The sequence below is a fragment of the Octodon degus genome, unplaced genomic scaffold, assembly GCF_000260255.1.
Source record: "Octodon degus isolate 3935 unplaced genomic scaffold, OctDeg1.0 scaffold00032, whole genome shotgun sequence".
Classification (NCBI taxonomy): domain Eukaryota; kingdom Metazoa; phylum Chordata; class Mammalia; order Rodentia; family Octodontidae; genus Octodon; species Octodon degus.
The window spans coordinates 10541879-10567388 of record NW_004524608.1 but is presented as its reverse complement, the minus strand read 5'-3'; the positions used below and the strand labels follow the sequence as shown (position 1 = coordinate 10567388).

At 34.4% G+C, this 25510-nt stretch overlaps 2 protein-coding genes across 2 annotated transcripts in view; one reads left to right on the top strand and one right to left on the bottom strand.

Annotated features, from left to right (window-relative positions):
* Positions 1-6982, top strand: part of Gca (grancalcin) — an 18895-nt gene extending 11913 nt beyond the window's left edge. Inside the window, exons 4-8 of the mRNA XM_004629867.3 lie at positions 1684-1727; positions 2008-2155; positions 4380-4493; positions 5826-5884; positions 6835-6982. Of these exons, the coding sequence (XP_004629924.1) occupies positions 1684-1727; positions 2008-2155; positions 4380-4493; positions 5826-5884; positions 6835-6861 (392 nt within the window). The 3' untranslated portion in view covers positions 6862-6982. The remainder of the gene's footprint in view (positions 1-1683; positions 1728-2007; positions 2156-4379; positions 4494-5825; positions 5885-6834) is intronic.
* A 12548-nt stretch (positions 6983-19530) lies between these two features.
* Kcnh7 (potassium voltage-gated channel subfamily H member 7) overlaps positions 19531-25510 on the bottom strand; it is a 470420-nt gene continuing 464440 nt past the window's right edge. The window contains 2 exon segments of the mRNA XM_004629866.1: positions 19531-19797; positions 21346-21538. Coding sequence (XP_004629923.1) covers positions 19531-19797; positions 21346-21538 — 460 coding nt within the window.

The following is a 25510-nucleotide window of genomic DNA, read 5'->3' as shown; positions in this document are numbered from 1 at the left end:
CAGATGAATGTCCATTTTGTATCTGTCTATTCAAAATGGTTAGGATAGATATATAGTTACATTCTCTTAATGAATAGAGGGATTTGTTGTAATAGTGTTTGTAAATAGGATATCATGTCTGCACCTTGTATAGCAAATAACCATTAGGAAGAATGTATGCAATGTGTTAATTATTGAAACTGTCCTACCAATTTGCTTTTTTTTTCTTTTTTTATTAATTTTTTATTAATTTTAATGAGAAAAAATAAGAATAAAACAGTTTCAAAAGAAGTTAGTAGGACAGTTACAATAATTAATACATTGCATATTTTGTCTTTGTAGTAGTTATTCAGAGGACAAGATGCAGACATGACATCTTGTCTAGACAATATTAGTACAGACCTTTCTTCTCATTGAACTAATAGAAGGTAGCTGTTTATCTATCCTAACCATTTTGTATATATGCATATGTACTTTTTTCACTACAAAATGGTCCTTCATTTATGTCCCCCATTTTTGTTTTGTTTTGTCAGAGATGGGTGTTCCGTTGGTGTTAGAGAAGCTGTATTTGGAGAACTCTTTAAAGGACCTTTTCATTCTTGCCAGTTCAACTATTGTAGGTACTTGAATTCAGCAAAATAGCCCAATATAGCACAATAGTCCATCACAGTAGTGGGTTGTCAGCAGAACTGGCAAATGTCCAAAGCTGTTGACTTGAGCCTTTTACAGCTCAGCCTTCTAAGGCTCAGCATATTAATATGGCATTACTTTCTATACCTTGTGGTTATACTTTTCTGCTGAATATCTCCTTTAGATATAATTTATCTTGAGATAAATTGGCATGCTAGTTGGATGTAATTGTGGCATGGCTAGAAAAATTGAATATTTTCTAGTTGACTCATTGTATTACTGTTTGTATAAATGTATTGCTATCTCTTTTCATAACCCTTGACTTTAGGATGGTTAGGATGGTGTTGATCAATTTTTCCTTCGTCTTCCCCACCTTCAAGGAAAACAGTTGTTCCAGATCAGAGACACATCTTTTTAAATTTGGTCGGTTACAGTAAACTGCTAACAGTTTGCCTACATGTGCTCTAGTGCTCTGAGCTCTTTCTGGTGGTATGAAAGAGTTTCCTAATCCGGTTTTCATTTGTCTTCTTGGTGTCCTGATATAACAACAGTGCTTCACTGCTGTGCTGACTCCTTCAAGATTATCTGATTACGTGTCAAACTGCTCCTTAGATGTCACCTGTCAATTTGGGCTGTGAACACTGAAGACCTCCTTCCTTTTGGGCTCCAGGCAAAGCCAAGTGCTTTACACACCTCAGAAACATCTATCATAATCAGGGGCTGGGGAGATGGCTCCGTGGAATAAGTGCTTCCCTGGCAAGTGCAAGGGCCTGAGGTCAATCCCTGGTTCTGCCAAAAAAAAAAGCCCAAACTATTAGAGTCATTTCAAGTTATTTTATGCTTGCTTCTTAATTACTTTAATCTCCTCACTACATATGAGTGGTTTGAAAGCAGTATTTGGGGGTTCTTTTTTTTCTTCTTACTGTAAATACTTAACATTTATGAAAGTTTGTTGATTATAGTGGTTGTGAATTTTGACAGATGTTAAATGTTTTGTTTTAGAAATAAGGATTATCATAATTTTACATAAATAATATTTAGAAGACTGATTTAAATATTGACTATGTTTTTCAGCATTCAGCTTGGAAACATGCAGAATTATGATCGCCATGTTGGATGTATCCTTGAATAAAAATAGATGCTAGGATGTAGAGTTAGTACTCCAAATGTTGAGCCAGTTGCTAGTTATAAGTGATTATAAATTAATAAGTAAAAAGTTGAGAAATACCATGTAAAATCCTGTTTGAAGTCTCCATGCTTACATTTTACATGGAAATATATTCATCTGGTGAAATAAGCTGTTCTGCAGAAGCACATTTTTCAGTCATTAATTTGGAGTTTGGGGTCAGGTAAATCCTCTAAGGTACCTGAACTTATTTTTTTTAATAAAATTATCAGAAGGATTATACAGGAAAAATGGGATTTAGTGAATTCAAGGAGCTTTGGGCAGCCATTAATGCCTGGAAGCACAACTTCCTGACTGTTGATCAAGACCGAAGTGGTTCAGTAGAGCATCATGAATTGAGTCAAGCCATTGCTACTATGGGTAAGAAATCTACATTTTTACAGGCTCTCCATGGGTCACCTTTGTTCTGTGGTCAGTGTCAAACTGCTCCTTAGATGTCCTTAGATGTCACCTGTCAATTTGGGCTGTAAACACTGAAGACCTCCTTCCTTTTGGGCTCCAGGCAAAGCCAAGTGCTTTACACACCTCAGAAACATCTATCATAGTCAGGGGCTGGGGAGATGGCTCTGTGGAATAAGTGCTTCCCTGACAAGTGCAAGGGCCTGAGGTCAATCCCTGGTTCTGCCAAAAAAAAAAAAAAAAAACCCAAACTATTAGAGTCATTTCTAATAGTTTCATTGCTTCAGTTTTCTAAGTAGTAAAGGTTATATATATTATTATTTTTACCAGCACTTTCTTTAGTTTAGGTTCAAGTGTATAGGTAGATTCTGAATAAAGACCTTTACAGAATTACTTTTAAAAAGATGAATGTGTGTCTCTATTCTGAATTTCTTCTTAAGCATATTTTAATTTATATTAAATGTGGCTTATGTCCATCAATTACAAACCTCTATATTAGCTGCTAGCATGTAATTGGTAGTATAAAGTATTGGCTTTACTGCCTTTATTTTGTTATATAGTACACACACTAAGTACGAGGATATTGCATTTTTGAATATTTTAAAATAATTTGAATTTATTTTCACTGTATATTTGATAAGTTAACCTTCTTAGTCTAATATCTAAAATGATAGTTACAGTAATGTGTTAGTTGCTTACAGTTAATGTAGATTTTAAAAGCCTCATTAATTATTTTTGACCTTGCAAGTTTATTCTTATTTGTAAACAAAACATGAGTATGAAATTGTTTTAGAAACTAAAATTGAACTTATTGCATATAGAATTATCTCAAATTACTACTTGAAATACTCAAGCTAAAGATTGTTTTCTTTCATTTCATAAGCATATATTTGAATTTAGTATCTGGAGGTTGTCCTGGCCATACAAATATGTATAGTTCAATTTTAGTACCTTAATATTTAATGGTCTATACTTAATCTTTAATTCAGCATAATGTTGGGAAATTAATATAGTCTTTAGAAGAAAGAAATCTAAAAAAATCACATAAGAAGTTAGGGAAAAAAAAGAAGTTAGGGAAGTATTCTAAATTTTTAAAAATTTGTTGGGCAGGGGAGATAGCTCAGTGGAATAAGCACTTGTCTGACAAGTGCAGGGGCCTGAGTTCAATCCCTAGCTCTGCCAAAAAAAAATTGTCATCTTCAGATATAGTATTAAAATTGTTATTAAATTAAATTATTAAAATTATTTTGCTGAGGGTACTGCAGGAAAATTTTAGGCATGTTTTTATTACCATGTCTAGATTGTAGCTCTAATAGGAAACTGAAAATGCATTTTGAGATATTATATATTTTTACTTAGCTCAGTTTATAGTTATACTTCACTTTTAGCAATTTTCCTGTGTAGCACTTTATAACACTTAGCAATATGCACATCTTACTAAGTACATCCTATAAATGTAACAAGTAGGATGCATTAATTCTTATTTCCATTTGTATGTATCTTATTCTTTTCAAATTTCTATTTTTATGTCTATTTTAAAACATAAGTTTTCAAGCAGTAATGTATGCATAGAATTTAAGCCTAACTTAAATGCACAACTAGAAATCCTTGATCAGAAACATGTTGAAGGTAGGAGTTTACAATCAAAAGATTTTAGAAGTCAACTGTTAAGATAGCTCCGTGGTCTAAGTGCTTGTCTGGCAAGCACAAGGACACAGGTTTGATCCCCAGTACCACCATGCCATGCTGGCCCTGGGCCCCAGGCGCCACGTCTGCCACCGATATTGGGCGTGGAGGTGCCTGCTTGTAATCCCAGCACTGGGGAGGCTGAGACAGGAGGATCCTTATGAGTCTGAGCTGCATAGTAAACCCCGTACCAAATAAATAAATAAATAAAAGATTTAAAAAAAAAAAACAAAATAATATTTGAAACACCCATTGCAATATAAGGTATTTCTTTTCCTCACTTGACTTTATTACGAAGCTAGAATTGTGTTATTGATGAAATGATTAATAATGAAAGTTTAATTTGATAAGTCAATGTACTTTATCTCTAAAGTATATTTTTGTGGGATGAATTTTGGAAGTTAACTTATTTATTGACCTCACTACTTGAAAAGTTAACTTGCAATATTTTTATGGTATTTTGATTAGAAGATTTATTTTATGAATTTTTTTTCCTTAGGTTATAGATTGAGTCCTCAGACATTAAATGCTATTGTTAAACGTTACAGCAAGAATGGCAGGATTTTCTTTGATGATTATGTTGCTTGTTGTGTGAAGCTTCGAGCACTGACAGGTACTGACTTCTAAAATGAGTTTAGCATGATACACCTGTTTATACTGTCTCTTGTTTCCTGTAGAAAATATATCATAATGTATTGTTCCTTTTATTCATTATTAAACATAGTTAGCTTTAAGGCTTTAAAATTTAAGAATAGAGGGAAAATTGTGATATACGAGTGGTAGAGGTTTTTCATCATAACCCAGGTGCCTAGACATTAAATGCCTTAATATTCCATCAGTTTTGAAAGATGGTTTTGTAAAGTCTATCAGTCTGGATTGAAGACTGTTTTCCTTTAGGGCTTAAGGTACCTCACTCAACTCTGTCCTTGAGTTGAGGGCTTGTGTTGAGAAGTCCGCTGTGATTCTGATGGGGTTTTCTTTATAGATTATGTTTCTTTTCTTAAGTCACTTTTATTATTTTGTTTTTGTGCTGAATTTCTAGAATCTTGATTTTTGTATGCCTTGATGTAGCTTTATTTTAGGCATAGCTATTTGGGGTTCTCTATACTTCATTTATTGGTATGTCAAATTCTCAGTATAGAGATTCCTTAAATTAGAGGCCCTATTCAACCCAACTATTCTCCTTCTGGGTATCTCTCCAGATGAATTGAAGACATCTTACACAGCAATATTACACAGCAATAAAGACATCTTACACAGTACTCATGTTTATGTGAGCACAATTTGTAATACCTAAATCTCAAAAACAACCCACATGCCCATCAACTGAGGAAAAGATAAAAAGAGATATACTTTTTAGAAAATATAGTGGCGTACTACTCACCCATAAAGAAGGACAAATTAGAGACAAATTACTTTATAGGTAAATGGACCAACTAGAGACCATACTCAAAATGAAATAAATAAGACCCACCTGTGAAAGCATTGTATTGTCTCCCTTGTGTAAGAAACGGAAAGAGTAAATGTGATCCTCAAAGTGTACAGTAGGTTTTGTGAATTGGAAAGAAGTTGTTCAAAAGAAAGGGCAAACTGAGATGAAGGAAAGGAAGGGAGAGAAAAATACAAATATATTTATATACAAGATAATTAAGACATTCATACTGCTAGTTTGCCCTAGTTCATTGAAAAGAACCGTTTGTGCTAAGATTGCTTGGGTATCTTGTACTCTGAATAACTACTATGAAGAGAACACTGCACAATGTACTAATTATTGTAAGTCTCCTAGCCTGCTTTGAAACTGCTTTCTTGCTATTTTTTTCTCTTTGAAAATCTCTTAATATTTAATTGAATATGAATGTCTTCAGATTCTGTATTTGGAGAAACTAAGTATTTGAATTTATAAATTACAAATCCTAGCTTTAAAATGTTATTTCTTGGTTGAAAGAATTCTTTAGGAGAAGAGACCACTTGCAACAAGGATGCGTGAATTTCATGTATGAAGATGTGAGTATCTTATTCAACATTTTAATATTCACATGTGTTCTGAAAATGAGCTGTGCCTAGGTATCAGAAAGTTCAGTGATACGGCATATGGTATGTATATATGTATGTATGTGTGTGTTTATATATGCTATAGCCAAGACTGTCACAATGCACTACAAGATCTAGCCCTTTTTAAATTTTTTATTTTGAGTCTGGGTACTTAATTAGTATGGTTTCCCAAGCTGGGTTTGAATTTATAATCTTCCTACTGCAGCATGCTAGAATACTAAGGTTATAGGCAGAAACTTTGGAAGAAATGAGTTATTTTATAGATCATATTCTTTTCTCTGTGTTTTCAGCTGAACTCTAATTTAAGATTGAAAATCAGTCTAAATACCAATTTTACTTTGTTTTATATAAAAAAGCCTCTTATATTCTATGATATTTTGGAGTTTGCCTTCCAAGTCATTTTAAAGGACAAAAGTTACCATTATTTTTATACAGAGTAGCTTACTTACAGTGATCTGTATTTCCTAGCAAGGTATTTTAATGTGTAACAAATTAGAGAAAATGTTAACTTCTCATTTCAAATGGTTACTAGTAACATGGTCCCAGTTTTCTTTTTAATTGATACTATGGGAAGTAATATTTTATATCTGTTTTAAAGTTTCAGGGTTCTTAATTTGTTTTTATTTGTTTGTTTGTTTGATTGATTGATTGATTTTTGCGGAACCGGGGATTGAACTCAGGCCCATGAGCTTGCCAGGGAGGCACTTATTCTACTGAGCCATCTCCCCGGCCCTGTTGTTTTTATTGATGATAGTTAGAATCAGAAGTAGCTGACAAATAAATTACAAACCCTAAGTCACTTGAAGTTTTCTTTTTATGACAAAAAGCTCAAATGGAATATAATCAGCCACAATTACAGAACATCTTATTATTGCCAGATGATAACTTTGTTTATGTTTTAGTTTTTACAGGGCACTATGACAATATGATTGCTGAGTGTTTGAAAGGTGAAGAAAGAAATACTGTGAATCTTTTGCTTGAAAGAAATGAACGGGACCACCTTAAAGTGTAACTCTTATAATGTTTCTGGCTAATAAATTCTAACTCTTTTCTGTGTGTTTTTATTTTAACACACAATTCAAAGCAGTAAGTGTTATGTTTTCCCATTTGTGATATTACTGCTTTTGGAAAAATTATAACTATCAATATCTTAATACTGTTGTAAAATACTGATGTAGAATTCAATTAGGTAAATACTTCTCAGGTTTAAGTTTTAACAATAAAAGCCTAGACTAAGACAAATAGGCTAACAGGATAGATTGTATACGAAGCCAAAAAGATAAAAGTCTAGATAAAACTTATTTATACTTATCTCAAAATTACATACTATAATTTTGAATTTTGTTTGTCCTGTGGATATTTGAAGCTGAGCTAGAAAGGAAAGTGTGGGTTGTGTGCCAGCTTTGTATCAGGCATTGTTCTTTGATCACATAGTTAGAGGCTGTAGCCTTGTGAGTCTTTGTGAATAAGCAAATTGTAAAAACCTACCTGAATTTGAATTAGTATTGAAGTAAGAGTATAGGAATTACTGCTTTTGCTTTACTGGTTTTTGCAGTGCATATTTCTCTTCAATATATTTGATTGTTTTCTGAGAAAAAAAGATTTTAGACATAGCTGTTTTCTCTGTACTCTATTAGTGAAGATACAGATAACCTGAAATGGCATCTTTCTCTAAATATAGATTTTGTTTAAGGAAATGATACATATTTTTAGTTAAGTGTCAACATCTACCTGTTCTGTTTAATCAGGTTTATATAACATTTTAAAAATGCAAATAATATACCATTCTATTTAAATGTTCAGAAATGACAAATTTGGCTTACTTAACTATATCAGTTAGGTGTTTTATATTTGTAAACTGATCCATGTTTTGATTCAATTGTGTAAAACAGACAGTTTAGCTCTACAGGCTCCAGGCAACATGTCTGCGTAGATTGACTACAGGAATCATGAGGGAGAAAGAGGTGCCAAGCCTCTATGTAATTTGTTCTTATCTAGTTTGTTTTGGGCAAACAACACCCTATTTTGTTTTTATTTTTATTTTTATTTATTTATTTATTTTTGCAGAACCGGGGATTGAACTCAGACCCTTGCGCTTGTCAGGCAAGTGCTTATTCTACTGAGCCATCTCCCCAGCCCCAACACCCTATTTTCCTTTGATGAATATTTAATAAACTATGTTTTATTGTTACTCTTTTTTTTTTTTGGCAGTACCAGGGATTGAACTCAGGACCTTGCACTTGCCAGGCAAGCACTTATTCTACTGAGCTATCTCCCTGGCCCCCTATTCTTACTCTTGAACTGAGTAACATCCAGCCTGAATGAAAATATAAATTGATGTAATTTTAATCTGGCTGGTAAGCAGAAGGATATATCAATTTTTTAAAACTCTGTCTTAAAAGATGGCACATTCATGTTATTTTCAGAAAAAAGAACTCCTCTGAACATAAAATATTTTACGTCAGCTTTTACTTATTTTTTAAAATCTTGGAAAGGAAATAGGGTATAATCATTCTGACACTGATTTTGTTTTAATAATTTATATTGTGCTACCAATTTCACTTGGTGAATTTTATATGAATGAGCCGATAAACAGTTCATCTCTCTGTCCCCTTCTTAGTGTGTTTTCATGGACATGTGAGAAGACATTAACTGAGCCATCTAAAATATAGAATTAAAAGTAGAAATAAGGAAAAAGCAACTACGTAATGAGAATACACTACATAACCTTTGTGTTAAGTAATGTCGATACAATCGATGTGCTTAACAGCTGATAGATTTCCAACTTACTGTAATATTGTGAGGTCAGTTGTGATAACCTTCTTTATTTGAATGATCGTAGTTGAAGTAAAACTAAATATGATGGTATTCATAAAAGTGTCTACCAAGTGACCCTTTGTGTTGGAAATCTTTACATAATCCCAAATTTATTATTTCTTAAATGTTTTCTTTTGAGCTTTGATGTCAAGAGCTCTGTGAAGAAGCTTCCATGGCCAAACATAGTTGGAAAGTCTCATCTCTCGCACGGAGCTTTGTAGCATGTTAGCTTGTGAAGCCTAAGTACAGTCTTGTCTCATTGTATTTGCCCAAGTTTATTCCAAACTTTTTGGTCATAGAAGTCTTTTTTCTAGCAGGCTGTTCTGAATTCACTGAATTTCATGGCCAACATTGTTGTGCACTTGAATTAAGTGAATAGTTTTATAAACACATTAGGCATTGAGAATATTTTACCAGGCTTTTATACTAAAATGCAGTTTATTTTTTGATGTTTTTAAAATGATTAACATAGGCAGATAACTTATTAAGGTGAAGATTAAATAGTTTTATGATGAACATGGCTGCAACATGGATATGGTTGGTAGTTTCTACTTGTTAACTCACATCCCAATTTTTTAATGATGTAAATTATTAATAATGTACACTCTCAATGTATAAGTGCTTTTATTTATATAGTAAACATGTTTCCATGTCATTTTGAGAATTTTAAATAAACATTCAATAGCTTGCTGTAAAGTTTTACATAGTACAAAATTCATTACATATATGATATTATGAGCTGCTTCAGGTCCAACAGTAGTGCATTGATTCACCTCCTGGAAGACTGCCAAAGAACTGATTGTCACTGTACTGCACTTCTGTTTTGAGTGGCAGAGTACATATTTTAAGTTACATCAAGGGGAAGTCACTGTTACGAGAATATTAATTTGGCCCACTTTAAATGTAATTTCAAGAACTGTGCTTCTTTGATCCATGTAAGCACACATCCAGGACAAAAAGAAAGTACAAAAGAAAGTAGTGATGTTATATATTTATTTCCAGAAGAAAAATTTACCCTGGAAGAAAGTAGAGTTTTTTCCTGCGTGAAACTCTGCAATTTAAAAAAATAACAGAAAACTCAATTTGAGATTGTTTCTTTAATTACACAAACCAAGTTCACTTGAAGCCTTATGACAGTACTAAACTGCCCAATCAAAATAAATAGTTTTTGCTTAAAATGTGCTTTTCTTTGTGCTTTCATGTTTGAAAAATTCATAAGTGACATGTTTTTCATATTTCTTTCTAACTTTTCTAGGGAAATTGATAGGAATTAATTTATTAAATTCTGGTAACTTAAGTCTGTTGATTAAAATGCAAGACTTTTTTTATATTCTTTCCTTAATTTTAGAATACAACTATGGTTGTTTTACTATTTGGAAACTTTCATTTAAAAAATCTTATTTTGTCTCCACTTTAATCACTGAATAGTGAATGAATAACTTTCAAAAATCAGTGTCTAATGCTCATGTATCATCTATAAGCATACCTAGGTTTATATGTAATATTAGATGATATAAATAAAAATTTCTAGAACTCCTGTTAGTGATGAATGTAGAAAAGATATTAAATTAATATTTTTAGATGCTTTGTGATAGAGTAACATTAAAACATCACATGCAAATATAAAATTTAAGATTTCTTGTAATTTAGAATACTTAGCATAAAACTGTTTTCCAGCAGAACACTGAAAAACTTAGGAACAATTTCTGTTTCACTGTCAGTTCATTATCTAAATGCTAGACAGTCTGTGCTTTTGTTTCCTGCCGTGTCTCTTTCAACTTGTTTTTCAACATTTTGTTATATAAAGAAAGGGCCTCGTATATTTAATATTCCTTTTTCCCAGGTAGCTTGGTAATATGCTGTTTTGTGTTTTTATCTTGCAAGTGTTCAAAGTTCACCTTTGCCTCTGTGTCTCGGAGTGTAAGATCAGGAGACATCGGAACTCACTGTGAATTTTCATGCGGTTGCAAAGTGAATAAGGGCTTTTTATGTGCTAGGTATGTTTTCGGGTGTGTCCACTCTGTGACATCAAGAGAAGGTGACGCTTTGGAAAGATTATGGGTGTGAAGAAGAACTGGGCTAGGCACTTAATAAACTACTTTTCTGAGATGTGCCTTCCATGAGTGTTCAGCTTTTGATCCCGATACACTGTTGGGCAGACTTCAGCTTTACCCTTCAGAATATGAATACGCCCAGGTACAGGCACACGGACGCTCGATTCTGGTTGGCGATGACCTACTCATGATTGTCACGATTACGGAAATTTCAAAGGATATTCTGGATAGTGCTAGTATGAATGTTTCGGAAACACATCTAAAGCATATTCTTTTCAAAACTGTAGGTCACTTGAAAATGATTGTAGGATTTGCTAAGCTTTTAAGAGCATATTTATTTTTTCTCCCAACTATCTAAATGCAGAATCCTCAAATTAATTTCATTCCAGGAAATAGTTTATTTGCTGAGTAGTTTAAAAATATTTAACGTTTTTATGCTTAGATTCTCATTTCCTCATGAAGCTCACTTATAAAAGCTGATGGAATATTTTATGTTATCTGTATTTAGTTTCTTTTTGTTCTCATTTATCGTATAGGGAAATGTTCTGTGGTGGCATTTATTTTGTTTTTATTTATTTATTTATTTTCCTTGTGGCTGGCTCAATCCACCCTGTAGTCGGTGCTGGTATGGCATGCAGTGCCGGGAATTGAACCACGGTCCCTGCACTTGCCTAAGCAGGCACTTTAGACTGCTGAGCTATCTCGCCGGCTTTTTTAAGTATTAAAAAATAAAATGTGGATAATTTTTAATTTCTAAACAAGTTAAACAGTCTTTAGCTTAATATATGCTATGCTTCATAAACACCAACCCATTTAAAAGGTTTTTTTTTTTTTAAGATTATTCGATTTTTTTTCCTCAAATGATAGAGAAGCAACTGAGGAAGAAATTAAGAACATATGAAATCTAAAAAATATTATTTGCATACATTCATCCTGACTATGAAAAAGTTATTTTATACGTAAGATAAGGCCTGTTTAGGGTCAAAATTTTACATAATGATAAATATGTTAGCCAGTTACTCCTGTGGTCTTGAGGGGCAGTAGCTGAAGTGCTGTTATAGTTCTCTCATTTTGGATTAGACACTTCGCACCACACAACCTAGCTTACTAGTGTCCTAATGGAGCTCAGCAAGATTGTAGCACTGTTACAAGTAACATGATTTTGTAAAGTTCATCAGCACCACCATGCCTAGGTCTTGCACTGTGCCTGGTAAGATGTTGGAAATAGTTGGTTTCTTTAGTAAAAGAATCCTAGCTTACTAATGAGATTTACTTTCTTTTTCCCCAAAATAATTTCTGTTACAAATTCTTGAATTTTTTCATGTATAAATAGATCATAAAGTATATGATTCATTCTTAAATTTTGTACATATACTATATTTTCAATACAACTTGTACACTTTTAGCTACCAAAAATTTGCAACCATTTGTACATGAAATATTTACATTTTACTTATTTACAGGTATTTGTATGTTATTGCAAAACTAGTTGTGCAAGTAGATTACACTGTCAATACCACATAACAATCTTTGAAGAAAATATTTGCTAAAAAATAAATATTTCTGCACAGAATATTTTAAAAGCATCATGATTTCATGCTACATTATGTGCATAAAGAGTACAAAGTAGCGTGTGTTTTGGTAGATTGTTTCATTTAGCTTAAAGCATTCCAAAATACTACTTAACCAGATGTGAGTGAGCTTCTTTATATCAGGTGACTGACATTTTCAAGCAAGCACACACATTCCTTTTGGAAATACATTATTCTTTAACTGGCAAACATTCTGATATAATACATTTTCTCATCAAAATTATAAAATGAATCTTTCAACTAAGAAGAGGTAATGTGTCTTTAATTAAAACCAGTAGATGCCCAGGCAATACAGGACTGCCCCATATTTTTACCTCGTTTCTTTGACATTTGGAAGAATGGCGCCATATCATTTCAGAGCTTTATAATTATGCGAGGAGTCCAAGGAGCAGTTAGTTCTAAGATAACTGATCCTGAGGTTTACTTCTAAACGTGGATGGTGCAAATGGTGTGGGCTTTTCCTACTCACAGTGTGTGTAAGTATGGAAAAAGTACAGTAAAATGCTCACAGTTGTGACTATTTTCCATTAAAAAACATCAAAAATATACACAAAGGATATACAAAGAATGTAGGTCAAACTTGGGCTTTAGAATCACAGGCATGTCACATCATTTCACAGTTTTCAAAATATAAATGCAAGCCACAGATAACATGAGTACAATTTAGAAATCCATCTCAATTTAGACATTAGCTTTTCAAGAATAACAATATTAATATTGCCACTTTTCATGGTAAAACCTTATTGAACATTTCTATAGTCTTGCTATTTATAAGTTTGATTATGATTGATAGAGTAATAAAATTGGTCAATTGATTACATGATTCCATGTATATTGCACTTCTATCGACATTTAATTCTTATATTCATAGTAATAAAGTATTAGCTTTAAGTAACTTATGGTTATCTGAACCTCCACTTAATATTCTATATAAATAAGTTATAATAATTTCTTTTCATGCTATCACTTATTTATTCATGTCCTCCGTGAGTTTTCTTTTTGTATTGGACATTTAAAAAAAGTATATTTGTACCAGAATAGAATGAAACACATTATTCTAACCTTGGCCACTTACCAATCATAACATATAATAATTTATAAAGCATTTAAAATATGAACCTTTTAGCTTTTAATGGTTAATATCACTTCATTATAAGTAGGATGACATGGAAATAGCCTTGTATAAGGAGAAAGGAAGACACTATTGGACACCTAGAAAACAATTGCATTGTGAATGTGTAATTTAGTGAATGCTGGACAAAGGCAATATTTGACAAAGGTGAAGATGGACAAGCAGAGAAAGGTTCCCTACCACTGACATTCTCTTATTCAGAGCATCTAGAGTTCTGCAAGGTGAGTGTGACTCATGTTAAGGTTTTCATTCCAGAGTTTAAGAAAGGGCATTGGCTAGAAGAACCAACAGTGGGGGTTTCTTAGGTCTTGAGTTGTGCTGTGGGGCTACCAGGCATTAGGTGAGCGTTACTGTGCTCCATGCTGCACATGGAGCTTCTGTATTTATGTCTGAGAGGATCCTCCGCATGTCCCTTCAAGATTTGTTAGACAAGACCTCCGATTTTACTGTTTGGGGTACTGAAGTGATGATTTGTTGCAAGAGTAAGTGGAGAAGGTCGTGTTTTAACTCAGGCTTGCCACATGACCTCATTTGCCATTTCCACCATTCTACATGAGAGCTTTGGCAGTTGGAAATCTGTAAAATGAATCTGTGCAGTGACAGAATGGGTGTAGGTGCCTGAGAAGAGCCAGTGCAGCTGTGAAATTCGTGTGTGCGTGTGTGTGTGCGTGCGTGAATGAAAATAGTGCGTTTACTTTCAAAACTGTATATTGCAAATATATCTTCAAATATCCCTTTGTGAACTCTGTCATGTGAAAAAAGAAACTTCCACAGTGTGCTAGTGTTTAAGAAATATATTCTAATAGTATTGACATCACTTTTGTGTAACTTCAACTCAGATTTCATTTTAACAATGAGATCTCTTCTGTCATTATAATTCTATGTTTAATCACTTTAAAGCCATAAAGCTAATACAGTAAGTCCCTGATTTAAGAATCATTTCCATTGGTAAGTTGAACTTTGACACAAATACACAATATAAAACAAAAAAAGGGGAACCAAGAGATAGCTCAGTAGAATAAGTGCTTGCCTGGCAAGCGCAAGGACCTGAGTTCACTCCCTGGTTCCACCAAAAAAAAAAAAAAAAAAAGGTATACTCCTTAGATGACTTAAAAACCAAAAAACACAAAACTTCAGTAAGTCTGTACCACTCTACCATATACTATTGCACTATACAGTGAGCACACAGCAACACGACTGTGACAATGGCCAGCAGACATGACAGCAATTTTCACAATTGGTTCACATCTATGAATGAATTCGAAGTCCATTTGTATTTGTGAAAGTTTGCAACTCAAATGTTCATAATGCTGGAGCTTACTGTAGTGCAAATTTTAATACATAGAGATAAGAATACCTATACTTATTTTTTCTGATTCAGAAACTTTAGTCTTGAAAACAGCTTTAGTGGGGTAAAGTTGGTCTGACTGCAGAGCCACTCTGCCCTTCCACCTACTGATGTCAAGATTTTAATGTGTAGAAGGATCGTGTGAGAGAGCTTGTTGAAAGATGTTTGCTGGGTCCCACCTCTGAAATTTCTGATACAACAGATCCAGGGTGTTGGCTAAGAATGTGTTTAGAATAATTCCCAGGTGATACTAACACTGTTAATTTGAGAACTACACTTTTAGATTGAATGTCCTACATTATCTTGTCTTACAAATGCTGTTTAGACCTCACACTGTGGACCTTTATGTTTTATTATAAAGTAAAAGTGATTTGTAATCCTTCATTTTATGACTTAATCTTTGATTTGTAAGAAATTAACATATATTGATCTACTTTTGGATTTCGATAGACTCCACTATGTTAAATTATAAATTACTGTTATATAAATCATCTCTAATAACTGATCAATCCACTGAATTCCTTTTCTTAAATCATGAAAAAAAAAAAAACGTTCAGAGGGAAAGTTTCAGATACTATAAAACTTTCAGATACTAGTTTTAGTAATAGTTATTTTAAATATGCTGAGATAGGATACATTTTATAGTGGGATAATACTGTTCCATGGGGTTTTGAAAATGACATTTGTGTAAGAGCACTTTTCTTCTAGGAGTTTTGAAAGTTACTGAAGATCAACCTCCATAAGGACATTACAAACTATTCAGATACACACACTAAACCTGATTCTACCTAGAGATGGTGAGTCAGGATAGAGTCCACGCCTGAAATGAAACTACAGAAAATAATAAATTAAAATCCTGACACCTAATGGTATTATATTCTGACTTAGTCTCCATACCTCCTGACAAGGAGAGTAGGAAAGTTCAGCTCTGAAGACCAACCCATGAAAACGGATTTAACATACTTCCCTAGGGATGGGCATCAGGGATTGATATTCTAAATAAATATCAATCACCTTGAAAGAACCCAAATGAGTCACTAGTCCAACCCCCAACAGGAAGAGAATCTGTCCCCTATTGCTACATGACTCATTTCCCTATTTGCTACTCTATTTAATCAATTTTACCTGAGCATGGTGCTTGTAATCTCATTGGTTGACCGTAACTTTGTCCCACCTCATGCCCACCTAAGTGAGTTCCCATGTTCTCCACTACCTTAGACCCGCCTCAGCATATGGTTTTACTCTATAAAAGTCCCTGGAAGAAAAAGCTTCCTGGGGATAACCTACTCAGGCCCCCTCTCCTGTCTGTCTCTTGGTTAAGTGCTTTCTTTCCCCCAATAAATGTATTCTGCTCATAAAAAAATGGATTTAACAAATTATGCGTCCTAAATCTGCCTCCTCCTTTCCTACATTTGTTGAATTAGTGATTATTAAGTAAAAACCCCTGTGGAACACTGCTTCAGCATTTTCATATTCCTCATTTTCTTATCAACTGAAGTGTTGGACTACCTCTGGGGTAACATAATCAGTCTAAATCTCAGCTCTCTGCTTGGCAATTAATAGCAGGAAAGCCTCTAAACTATACAAATTCTAAGTTCTAAATCACATTTTATTTAGGGTAGGGGACCAGACAATGCTGTTTTTAGGTGGAAAGGAAAGGGCGTTACATTAGTGCTGCTGTCTACCAAGAAGGAAAGTAGTAGCTGTGCTGCTCCTTCCAGTGGCTGCCACAGCGGGGCATGGCCTTCAGCCCAGCCCACAAAGGAGGTGTCAGACTGCTTTCTTTAACTGATGGAAAGGGTGATGGAGGTTTTCGGTATCAGATCTTTGGCTGAGCAAGGGGGTGTATTTTGTACAAGAAGATAATTGCTTTGGCCTTCTATAAGTCAGTAGAGCCACTGAATCTGCTGACATTTATGCCAGACTAACCACATCTATCTTTCTCAGGATCTTTTAAAGCTAATAGTCTATAGGAAAGGACCTTCATAATCCTGTCCAGCTCTCTGAGACTAAAGATTTTAAAATCAAGCAATCATTTTATGTCAAGGAAGAACAATAACAAAAGGGTTGTGTTATGCTAGAATTTCAATAAGTCGGAGACTTATGTACTATTCCCCATCTTCCCCTTCCTACGTGCTGTTTTTATAAATAGAGGTTTTATGGGGAAGGCTGAGTTTTATGCATGTCATACCAAATGTTGCAGCTGAAGCATTCACTTATCAAACAATCAGATCTTAATTCCTCACCTGCCAAATTCTCTTTCCCTACAAATGAACATTCTCTGGTGAATTCATTCTGAATGCACTTGGAGCTTAGGCGGACCATCCTTATGAAATTTGTTGCAGCTGCAAAAATGTGCCCCAATATGAAAATAAAGTCTCTCATGGACCTCAGATTCAAAGTTGGCCATTTATGTGACTCCCTTCACTTCTGGCCTACATTGGTAAATGAGGGGGGGGTCAGTTACTTCCTCAGTTTATATATGCGTAATACCAAATGGTTAGGGAAGCTGGTTTTATTATTATAGTTTCACTAAATGCACTAATCCTCCATATTTGATGACTTTAAAAAAAATTATATAAATACATGCTCATGCCTATAGTTTGGCTCCTATATAAGTTAACGATTTCAATGACCATTTAAAAATACACTTAGAGTAATTTAAGGTCACTGTAATCACATTTTAAGCAGTGCAATATTTTTGTAAATTTAAATAAATTGATTATATTTGGTGGCAATACATTCATGTCACTGATAGTGTTAAATCAATAGATTGTATTTCTATCATGTAGAGATGGAAATTAACCTATGTGATAATGTGGAGGTGTAGTATTTCTTTAAAGCTGTAGGTGAGAGAATTAGCAAAGAATTAAGATATCAATGACATTCAAAAATTTTGATCAGAAATGATATATTGAATCTGTAAAAATTTTAAAACTAGACTTAAAAATAAAATTTCTTAAGTACAACTTGACTCATCCAAATATTTAATTTTTAATATTTTTCCATACACTAATTTTTCCCCCAAAACCAAATAGTTGAAGATATTAAAATATATTCTAATATTATAGAGCCAATGTATATCCAGTCTGGTCCATGTGTCATGGAATCTGACTTAATTTTCAATCAATAAAAATGGATGAATATATAAAATCAAAATTTTATTCCTGGCATATATGTATTCCTTTCTTTTTCTTCTTCCTAGGCTGGTAAATACACATTACCTTTCCACACCTGGGATTAGGGAGTTAGAGCACAACATATGCTTAATTAAATATGGTTTTGCCCTGCAAATCCACCAAAATTACACATTCATTGAAAACTATGTCTCTATTTTAATCAAATTTTAAGATTGCTCTAAAATATGGCTAGGAAGGAAGCTATGAATAGGAGTTTGTGTCTTACATTTTAGTAATTCTTTAGAATTCCCTTCACACACGCAAAACCTTAGAAAATATTGTGCTTTAACCTTTGAAGAAATGTGCCTGTGTAAAAATTTTAGATGATTTGTGAACACAATTAGTGACAAAATTTTAACGACATTTTTTACTTTTGTTAATGTTGGCCTGTATTCTTGTTCAAGGAAACCAAAATATTTCTCCCAAATATATGAAGGATTGTTGAGCTGACAATAAAAATGCGGTGAGGCTTCTAGCCTTCTCAGACTGTTTTCCTAAATGCAGGACAAAGATTCACAAAGACAAAAGGTTTTTCTGTATTCCTCCCACTTTCCTGCCTAAAGACAGGATGTAAATTTTCCTTTGCAACAGATTGTTTTTCAGATGAGATGCTGCAGGCCTAGAGAAATCTGGGAGCAGACCTTATGCCTACCCACAGTTCTCCCACATTTGGAAGCCTGGACTGCTTTCTTCTTTGTCCTGTCACTTTTCAAAATGTACTGCTCATTGTTGAAAGTTACATAAGCTGAGATACCAAGCCACTGCCTCGAGTTACTGTGGCACTGAACTTGTCACAGTGCACTGCGCTCATTAACAAGATGATTGTATTTCACTTGGTCTTGTTGAGAGGTTTTCCCTGTACAGATTTTAAGGATCAAAGAAAACTTGTATTTCCTTCAGTATATTTGGAGATGGTTTCCTCTACTATCTGAGATAAATCTCAAACTGCACTTTTCTCACTGTGGGGAGATAATGTAACTGACTATAAAGAGTTCAATACAGAGAATATCTGTTCTCAAGAGCAAGTTCCCGTCAGCCTCGTTGAACTTCCACAAACTGAGGATCATTTTATTGTATTTATGGATAGTTTCATCCCTTGGCTCCTATTTGCTTGGAAGGCATCTTCATAGCAATGTACTTGTTCAGTAAAAGCAATGAATAGGACTCTCCATGCAAGAGAAATTGGAGCTTCCTGACATGCACGTGACTTAGAAAAGAAAAACAAAACAAACAAACAAAAAAAGGTGCCTAGAGATGCTGGCAGTTTTAACATTTGGAACCAAAATTCTTATATATATTTACATCCTAACTGCTCAAGTTTACCTTACAAGCTTCAATTTAGGAAAATATACAGTACTTTTGCATATAATGGTAACTTGTGAGCCCCTGAGTCGAGTAGAGAGAATTTAAATACAAAAAGGAAAAACAGCCATTAAAAGCACTTACATTGTATGTGGAATAAATAGTACAAAATGATTATTTCCCTGGAAGACCAGGATCAGAAACATGCCTATGAAGACTCAAGATTCCTGTGGTACTCAGGGAGGAATCTGGCAAGGAGGGATGCCTAATCGGATGAAAGTAAGTTTTTCTTTGTCGCAGGTGAAGCTCTAAAGAGACATCACTGTCTTGTTTTAAAAGTGAAGTCAAGTTGTCTTCTGAAGCTGTGTTCAGGTGTACCCCACTTGAGAGGGATTCTTTGGATTTCAGTTTAGATTTCTCAAGGTCTAGAAATTCAGGGCACTGACAGAAAGAAGAAAAGAAAACACTTCTTGTAATTCACAGCAACAGTCAGCTAAAATCACTGTCATGAAATCCAGATGTTTTTTCTTATTTAACCTTATTTGATTAGTATTAATAACCAACATTTTCCTAAAATGCTTAAAACACTGGAGGCTCAATTATTAGTTTACACAATCCTACAATTCCAGGAATTTTAATTTTACTCTAAAGTCAGATTAAGATGAAGATTTGAAAGATATTGTTTTACTTTGAGTTTTCTAAATGATTTTTTTTTCCAGACAAAGTCTTACTGTGCAGTTTGGGTTGACCTTGAGCTCACTGAGTAGCCCCCAGGCCAATCTTGAACTCACAGTGCTCCTCCTATCTCAACCTCCAGAGTGCACCATGCCCCATTCCATCTAAATGAGTTTTAATTCAACATTCATGACAAAAGCTGAGGCAGGAGATGGGGTTACTTGATTAGTTGTACATGAGAAAGACAAATAGAAAGAAAAAAGTAAATTTGCCAATCTCATTGGATAACATATTTAAGTCCATTGAAAACAAACAACAACATGCCTGGTTTTACACGTTTTGATCTCTTGCTGGTCCTCCTGCCTCCGAATCCTGAGTTCTGGAATAACGGGCATGTGTCACCATGCCTGGCTACTTCATCCTTAGTGAGATCATCATTCTTTGGTTGCATTTGGCTATGCTATTTAATTCATTAAAACAAATTCCAAAAATAGAATTCCTAGGCAGTTAGACCTTTCCGGCTAACCTAATTCAAAGAGACATTTTCCAAGAAAAACAAGATAAAGGGTACTTTGCATTGTTCTTTCTACCATGCCTATCATTCAAGTTCAAAGAAATTAGAAATCTCTGGTAATGAGCAGAGCATGGAGAAGTTACTAATCTGATTATGTCTGAGCCTCAGGTGTAATCTGGCCCACTTTTACTTCTCTTTCCTTCCAGAAACCTATCCGCCCTGTCTCTCTCCATTGGATTAAATTGCAGATTTTTTTCTCATGCAGTTTTTGGGTTTAGGAGTACTCCTAACTTTCAAATCTCTGAAGCACATAAATTTACACAGGATGATTCTTTTATCTTTTCTTTCTTTTTTTTTTTTTGGCAGAACCGGGGTTGAACTCGGGCCCTTGCGCTTGCCAGGGAAGCTCTAATTCCACTGAGCCATCTCCCCAGCCCCAAAGTACCTTCTTCTTCTTCTTTTTTTTTTTTTTCCTGGCAGAACCGGGGATTGAACTCAGGCTTTTGCGCTTGCCAGGGAAGCACTTATTCCACTGAGCCATCTCCCTGGCCCACAGGATGATTCTTGAAAGAAATATTTTAAAAAATGCTTACTAGTATTTAAAATTATTCTTCTAGGTCCATTATCCTCAAAATTCAAAGGAGCATAATGCAGATCAAAGGGCTCATTATCAGAAACTGTAATTGAGTAGAAATACAAGTTGACGTAGAAGTCTGTATTTTCCACAGCATTCCAGGAGGTCTTATGTGGTCTCTGGACATGCTGAGATATGCTCTCTGCAGTGCAATATCTACACTCACTTGGGAGGAGGGGCTGAAGCTCCGGTCTGTCTTAATGGAGGCTGCGGGATGACTGGTTCTCATCAGACGGAGGAGGGGTCTCTGATACTCTGCTCCTGCAGTTACCATGCTGTAGGCTGGGGGGACCACCGGGGTTTGTTTCTGCAGCAGCTGTAGAATGGTCTGGATGTCTGCTGTCACCTGGGATTCAAGTCTGCAGGACAGACAGGAGAAGGAAAAGCAGTTCTAACACAGCCAGCATGGCAAGAGCACCTGAAAAAACTTCAGTACTTCCAGCAAGCAGGACGATGGCCCTGCTTTAAACAAAAACGGCAGGAAAGGGAGCACAGAGAGTCTTTCCCAGCTGATCTCACTCCCTGCTCACTAAGGATCTGGTGGAGACCATTACTATCCTGCCTATGTACTGAGATTTAGCAGCACAACAGTTGAAAGGAGTGCGCTGCACCTTTACTAACCTCTATTGAATTCAGCACATAAAACATGCTAATTTATTTTAATCAGTAATTATCTTTGACTATTTATTAGACTTTGTAGTTCTGAACATTTGCTCCTTAAAGGAGAAAATGGTATTGCATTTCATTTATAGTTATAGAATCTCAGGACAATTTCTTACGTGTTTCAAATTTATATTTACATTATTTTATTATATATTTCTCCTGTTCAAAGCAAAAATATATTGTTCATTGTACTTTCTCTTTAATGTTAAATATTGTAAAATGCTTATTTTCCCATATGCAGAACAGAGCTTTGGGATTTAAGAAGCAAACTAACCTCTAAAGTTCATATGTTTCTATGACCTAGGTGACTTGCAAATACTATTGTGACCTTTGTTTCTTCCAATGTTCACAAATATCCAGGTGAATTGCTCATATGATTATCACTTGAAATTATGATCATTACTTGACATTAAAATTCCAGGAAAGAAAAGGGTAATAAATTAAAACAAGAGACAAGAAAAAAATGTCACATGACTGTCCTGCTACAATGCTATATATGGTTAGATTTCTAAATGTCAACGTAAAAGTATGTAATTGTTTATTCCTATTTTATTTAAATATTTTTTATTTTTAAAATTTTTTTTCTTCATATTCTGTAGGAACTTAAGGGTTAACATATCAATACATGATGGAAAATACCTGTTCCATGTTATGCCTAAGATGTTTGATATTCAGCCCGATAGTGAGAGTAAGCTCAACTGCCTATGTTGTAGGCTAACAACAATAAGCTTCTCTTCTGGAGGGTTAACAACCTAAGTTTGCAGACCAAAAATTAGAGAAAAAGAAGAGCTGCAAGGACAGCCAACATTTTGGCCCTAGCCTTTCAAGGTCAATGAAGACTCAGGGCGTAGGAGATCCTATACTGTAACATCATGTAACTCAGCTGTGTCCCAAATTTTCTGATCAAGAAGAGTATGGAGCCACAGAAGAAAGTGATCAATGATGTAGAGTGTGCCTAAGGAGAGTCCCATGAAGGGAAAATATTCTCTCAGGCTTTCACAGAGAGCAAATTGGTCAAGCAATGACTGTGACTCATCCACAAGGCTGACACTGGCAAAGGATCTACAAACTGTGGTACAGGGTTTCAGGCTAAATCCTGAGGGGATTTGACTGACCTTATCAGATACAAAAGCTACATTTCCTGTTATATAGGTCTTGCTTTATCTTGGTCTTAACTATCCAGCAGAAAAGTATAAAAATGAATTATAAAAAGTAAAGCCATATTAAGATGATGAGACGTAAAAGGCTCAAGTGAACAACTTCTGACCTGCCAGTCTTATGGAAAACCCATTACTATTATGAACTACTGGACTATATTGGATTATTTTGCTTAATTCACGCACCTATAATATTTAAATGACAATGGAATACTCTTCTCTGACAAAACTAAACAAAAAAAGGGGATACAAATGAACAACCATTTTGTATCTGTATATTCAAAATAGTTATGGTAGATATACAACTACATTCTCTTAATTCAATGAATAGAAAGATTTTTTCTAATAGTGTTTGTGAACAGGATATGTCTGCATCTTGTACAATGAATAACCACTAAGACAACAATATGCAATGTATTAAGTATTGAAACTGTCCTACTAATCGGTTTTGAAACTGTCTCATTGCTATTTGTTTCTCAATAAAATGATTAAAAAATAAAATTAAAGGAAAGGTGGCATAACATATTTGGTTGATTTCCCTTTGCTGCCTTTGTTAACATTACAGACAGAGGGGATTTCGTCGGTGAAAGGACAGAAAAGTTGTATCATGTCCATCTTTGGAAAATTCTCCCAAATTGTTACTTGTTTGTGCTATTTTGTGTCTGAATGAAAATGTGCAACAACAATGAAAAAAAAACCTGAGAAGTAATTTTGTTCAATTAAGCACATTCTTTATCTGTGAAACTTCAAAAGAAGTAAATTAGACTTTGACTTGAAAGGAAGCCAAAGAAACATGGAAAATATGAAAAAGGTAATTTTTCTATTTCTTCTAATTATAAGCACTCCCAATCTTTCTTTTGAACATCATAGAAATATATCCTTAAAGTTTTCTATAACTAGTAACATACTAGACACTTCAGTGTCTTCTAAACAACAACAACAAAAAAACAAACTATACCTTTTACCTGATACACCTTGTCTTTTCCAGCACCACACACCAAAAGGGTAAAAAAGTTATCAGTTGGTTTGTTCACCTACTTTTTAAATAACATCCAGTATTTATGGCATGGACTAAACCAAATACAGATTCATCAATTTTTCTTTTTATTCTTCAAGATCAAACTCAAATTTTGTCTGTGCCCCCACATCTTCCTTTATTTCAGACAAAATTACTGTATTTTCTTGCTCTGAGCTTCCAAAGAAAATTCTACACTGAAGCCTCATTCTAAGTATTTTTGCATAAATTTATCTCATTATTCATAGCATTCAGTAATGGATAGCTTATATGATAGGTACTACCTTATTACCCTTATTACTGAGACAAATCATTAAATATAAAAGGCTTTAGAGGTAGGTACTAGAACAAAGACTCCAATAACAATTAGAATCCAGGATCCAACAGAGTTAAAAATTATGATGATTTTTGAATCCTGTCAGATCTTTGTTAAACAGTGTAATCTCTGAAAAACACAATCTCTTTCTGACAGATTGTATCCATTTGAAAAATATCTAAGAGATAAGGTATAAGTTATACACATGGGCAGAATTAATAAGATAAATACAGACACATACATATGCTGGTGACTAGTAAGACACACCAAAGTCAGGGTGAAAATGTGCAACAAACAAGAATGGTGTTTGCGATAGAAGGAGATGGAAGGAACAAATTATTTTTATGTCACTTCTGGGAAGACAACTCCTGCCCCCCAATTTGACCACTTGTTAAGACTTGCAGGAAGTCTACCAAAAAAGGTCAGTAAGGTAGATAGCTGTTGAATAGGCGAAAAGTCACAGCTGTGTCCATGTGGACCAGGCCATGTTTCTGTGATGGCTCCAGCGTACGACATTGGCACAGATTTTGTTTTTGTCCCTGAACTCCTGTGGGGAGACTTCAAGTCTGCTCCTTATGACCAGGCTACTGGCAAGGAAGGCTGATGAAACAGATATGGGACATGCTGTAAATTAGGATTCAAGTAGTGTGATTCATTCACTGTCCTTGCACTTATTTGAAATGTACTAATTACCCCATCTGGGTCTCCTTATCTCTCACTGTGTGCTTTAAATTGATTTAAAACATCCTATGATTTGAGCATTTTAGTTTAATCCATGGAGGGTTTCCTCCACTGGGGTGTACTGGAAGACTACCCTTTGACTAAGGCACCTCCTCAAAAGAAACATAATCAAAGTATCTATAAAAGAGTCATAGTTTTCCCCTGAATCTTTTTAACTCTTTTAATTTTAACAAGACTTGGATGAAAACATTATCTCCTCTGCAAAATTAAAGTTTATTGCTCATGGTAAACAGTCTGAATCAAAATTAAGAGGAAAATGGAAATACTATGGTCTTTAGCTTGCAGAATTTTTAATTCATCCACATTTTAGACAATGTGACTAGTTGCGTAAGTCACTTTTTTGTTACTTTTAGATGCTATAATACATAATGAGATTACCAAGGGCAACGGAAAGATATAAAAAGTTTAAAAGAAGAAAGGTGTTAGTTACCAAGTTAAT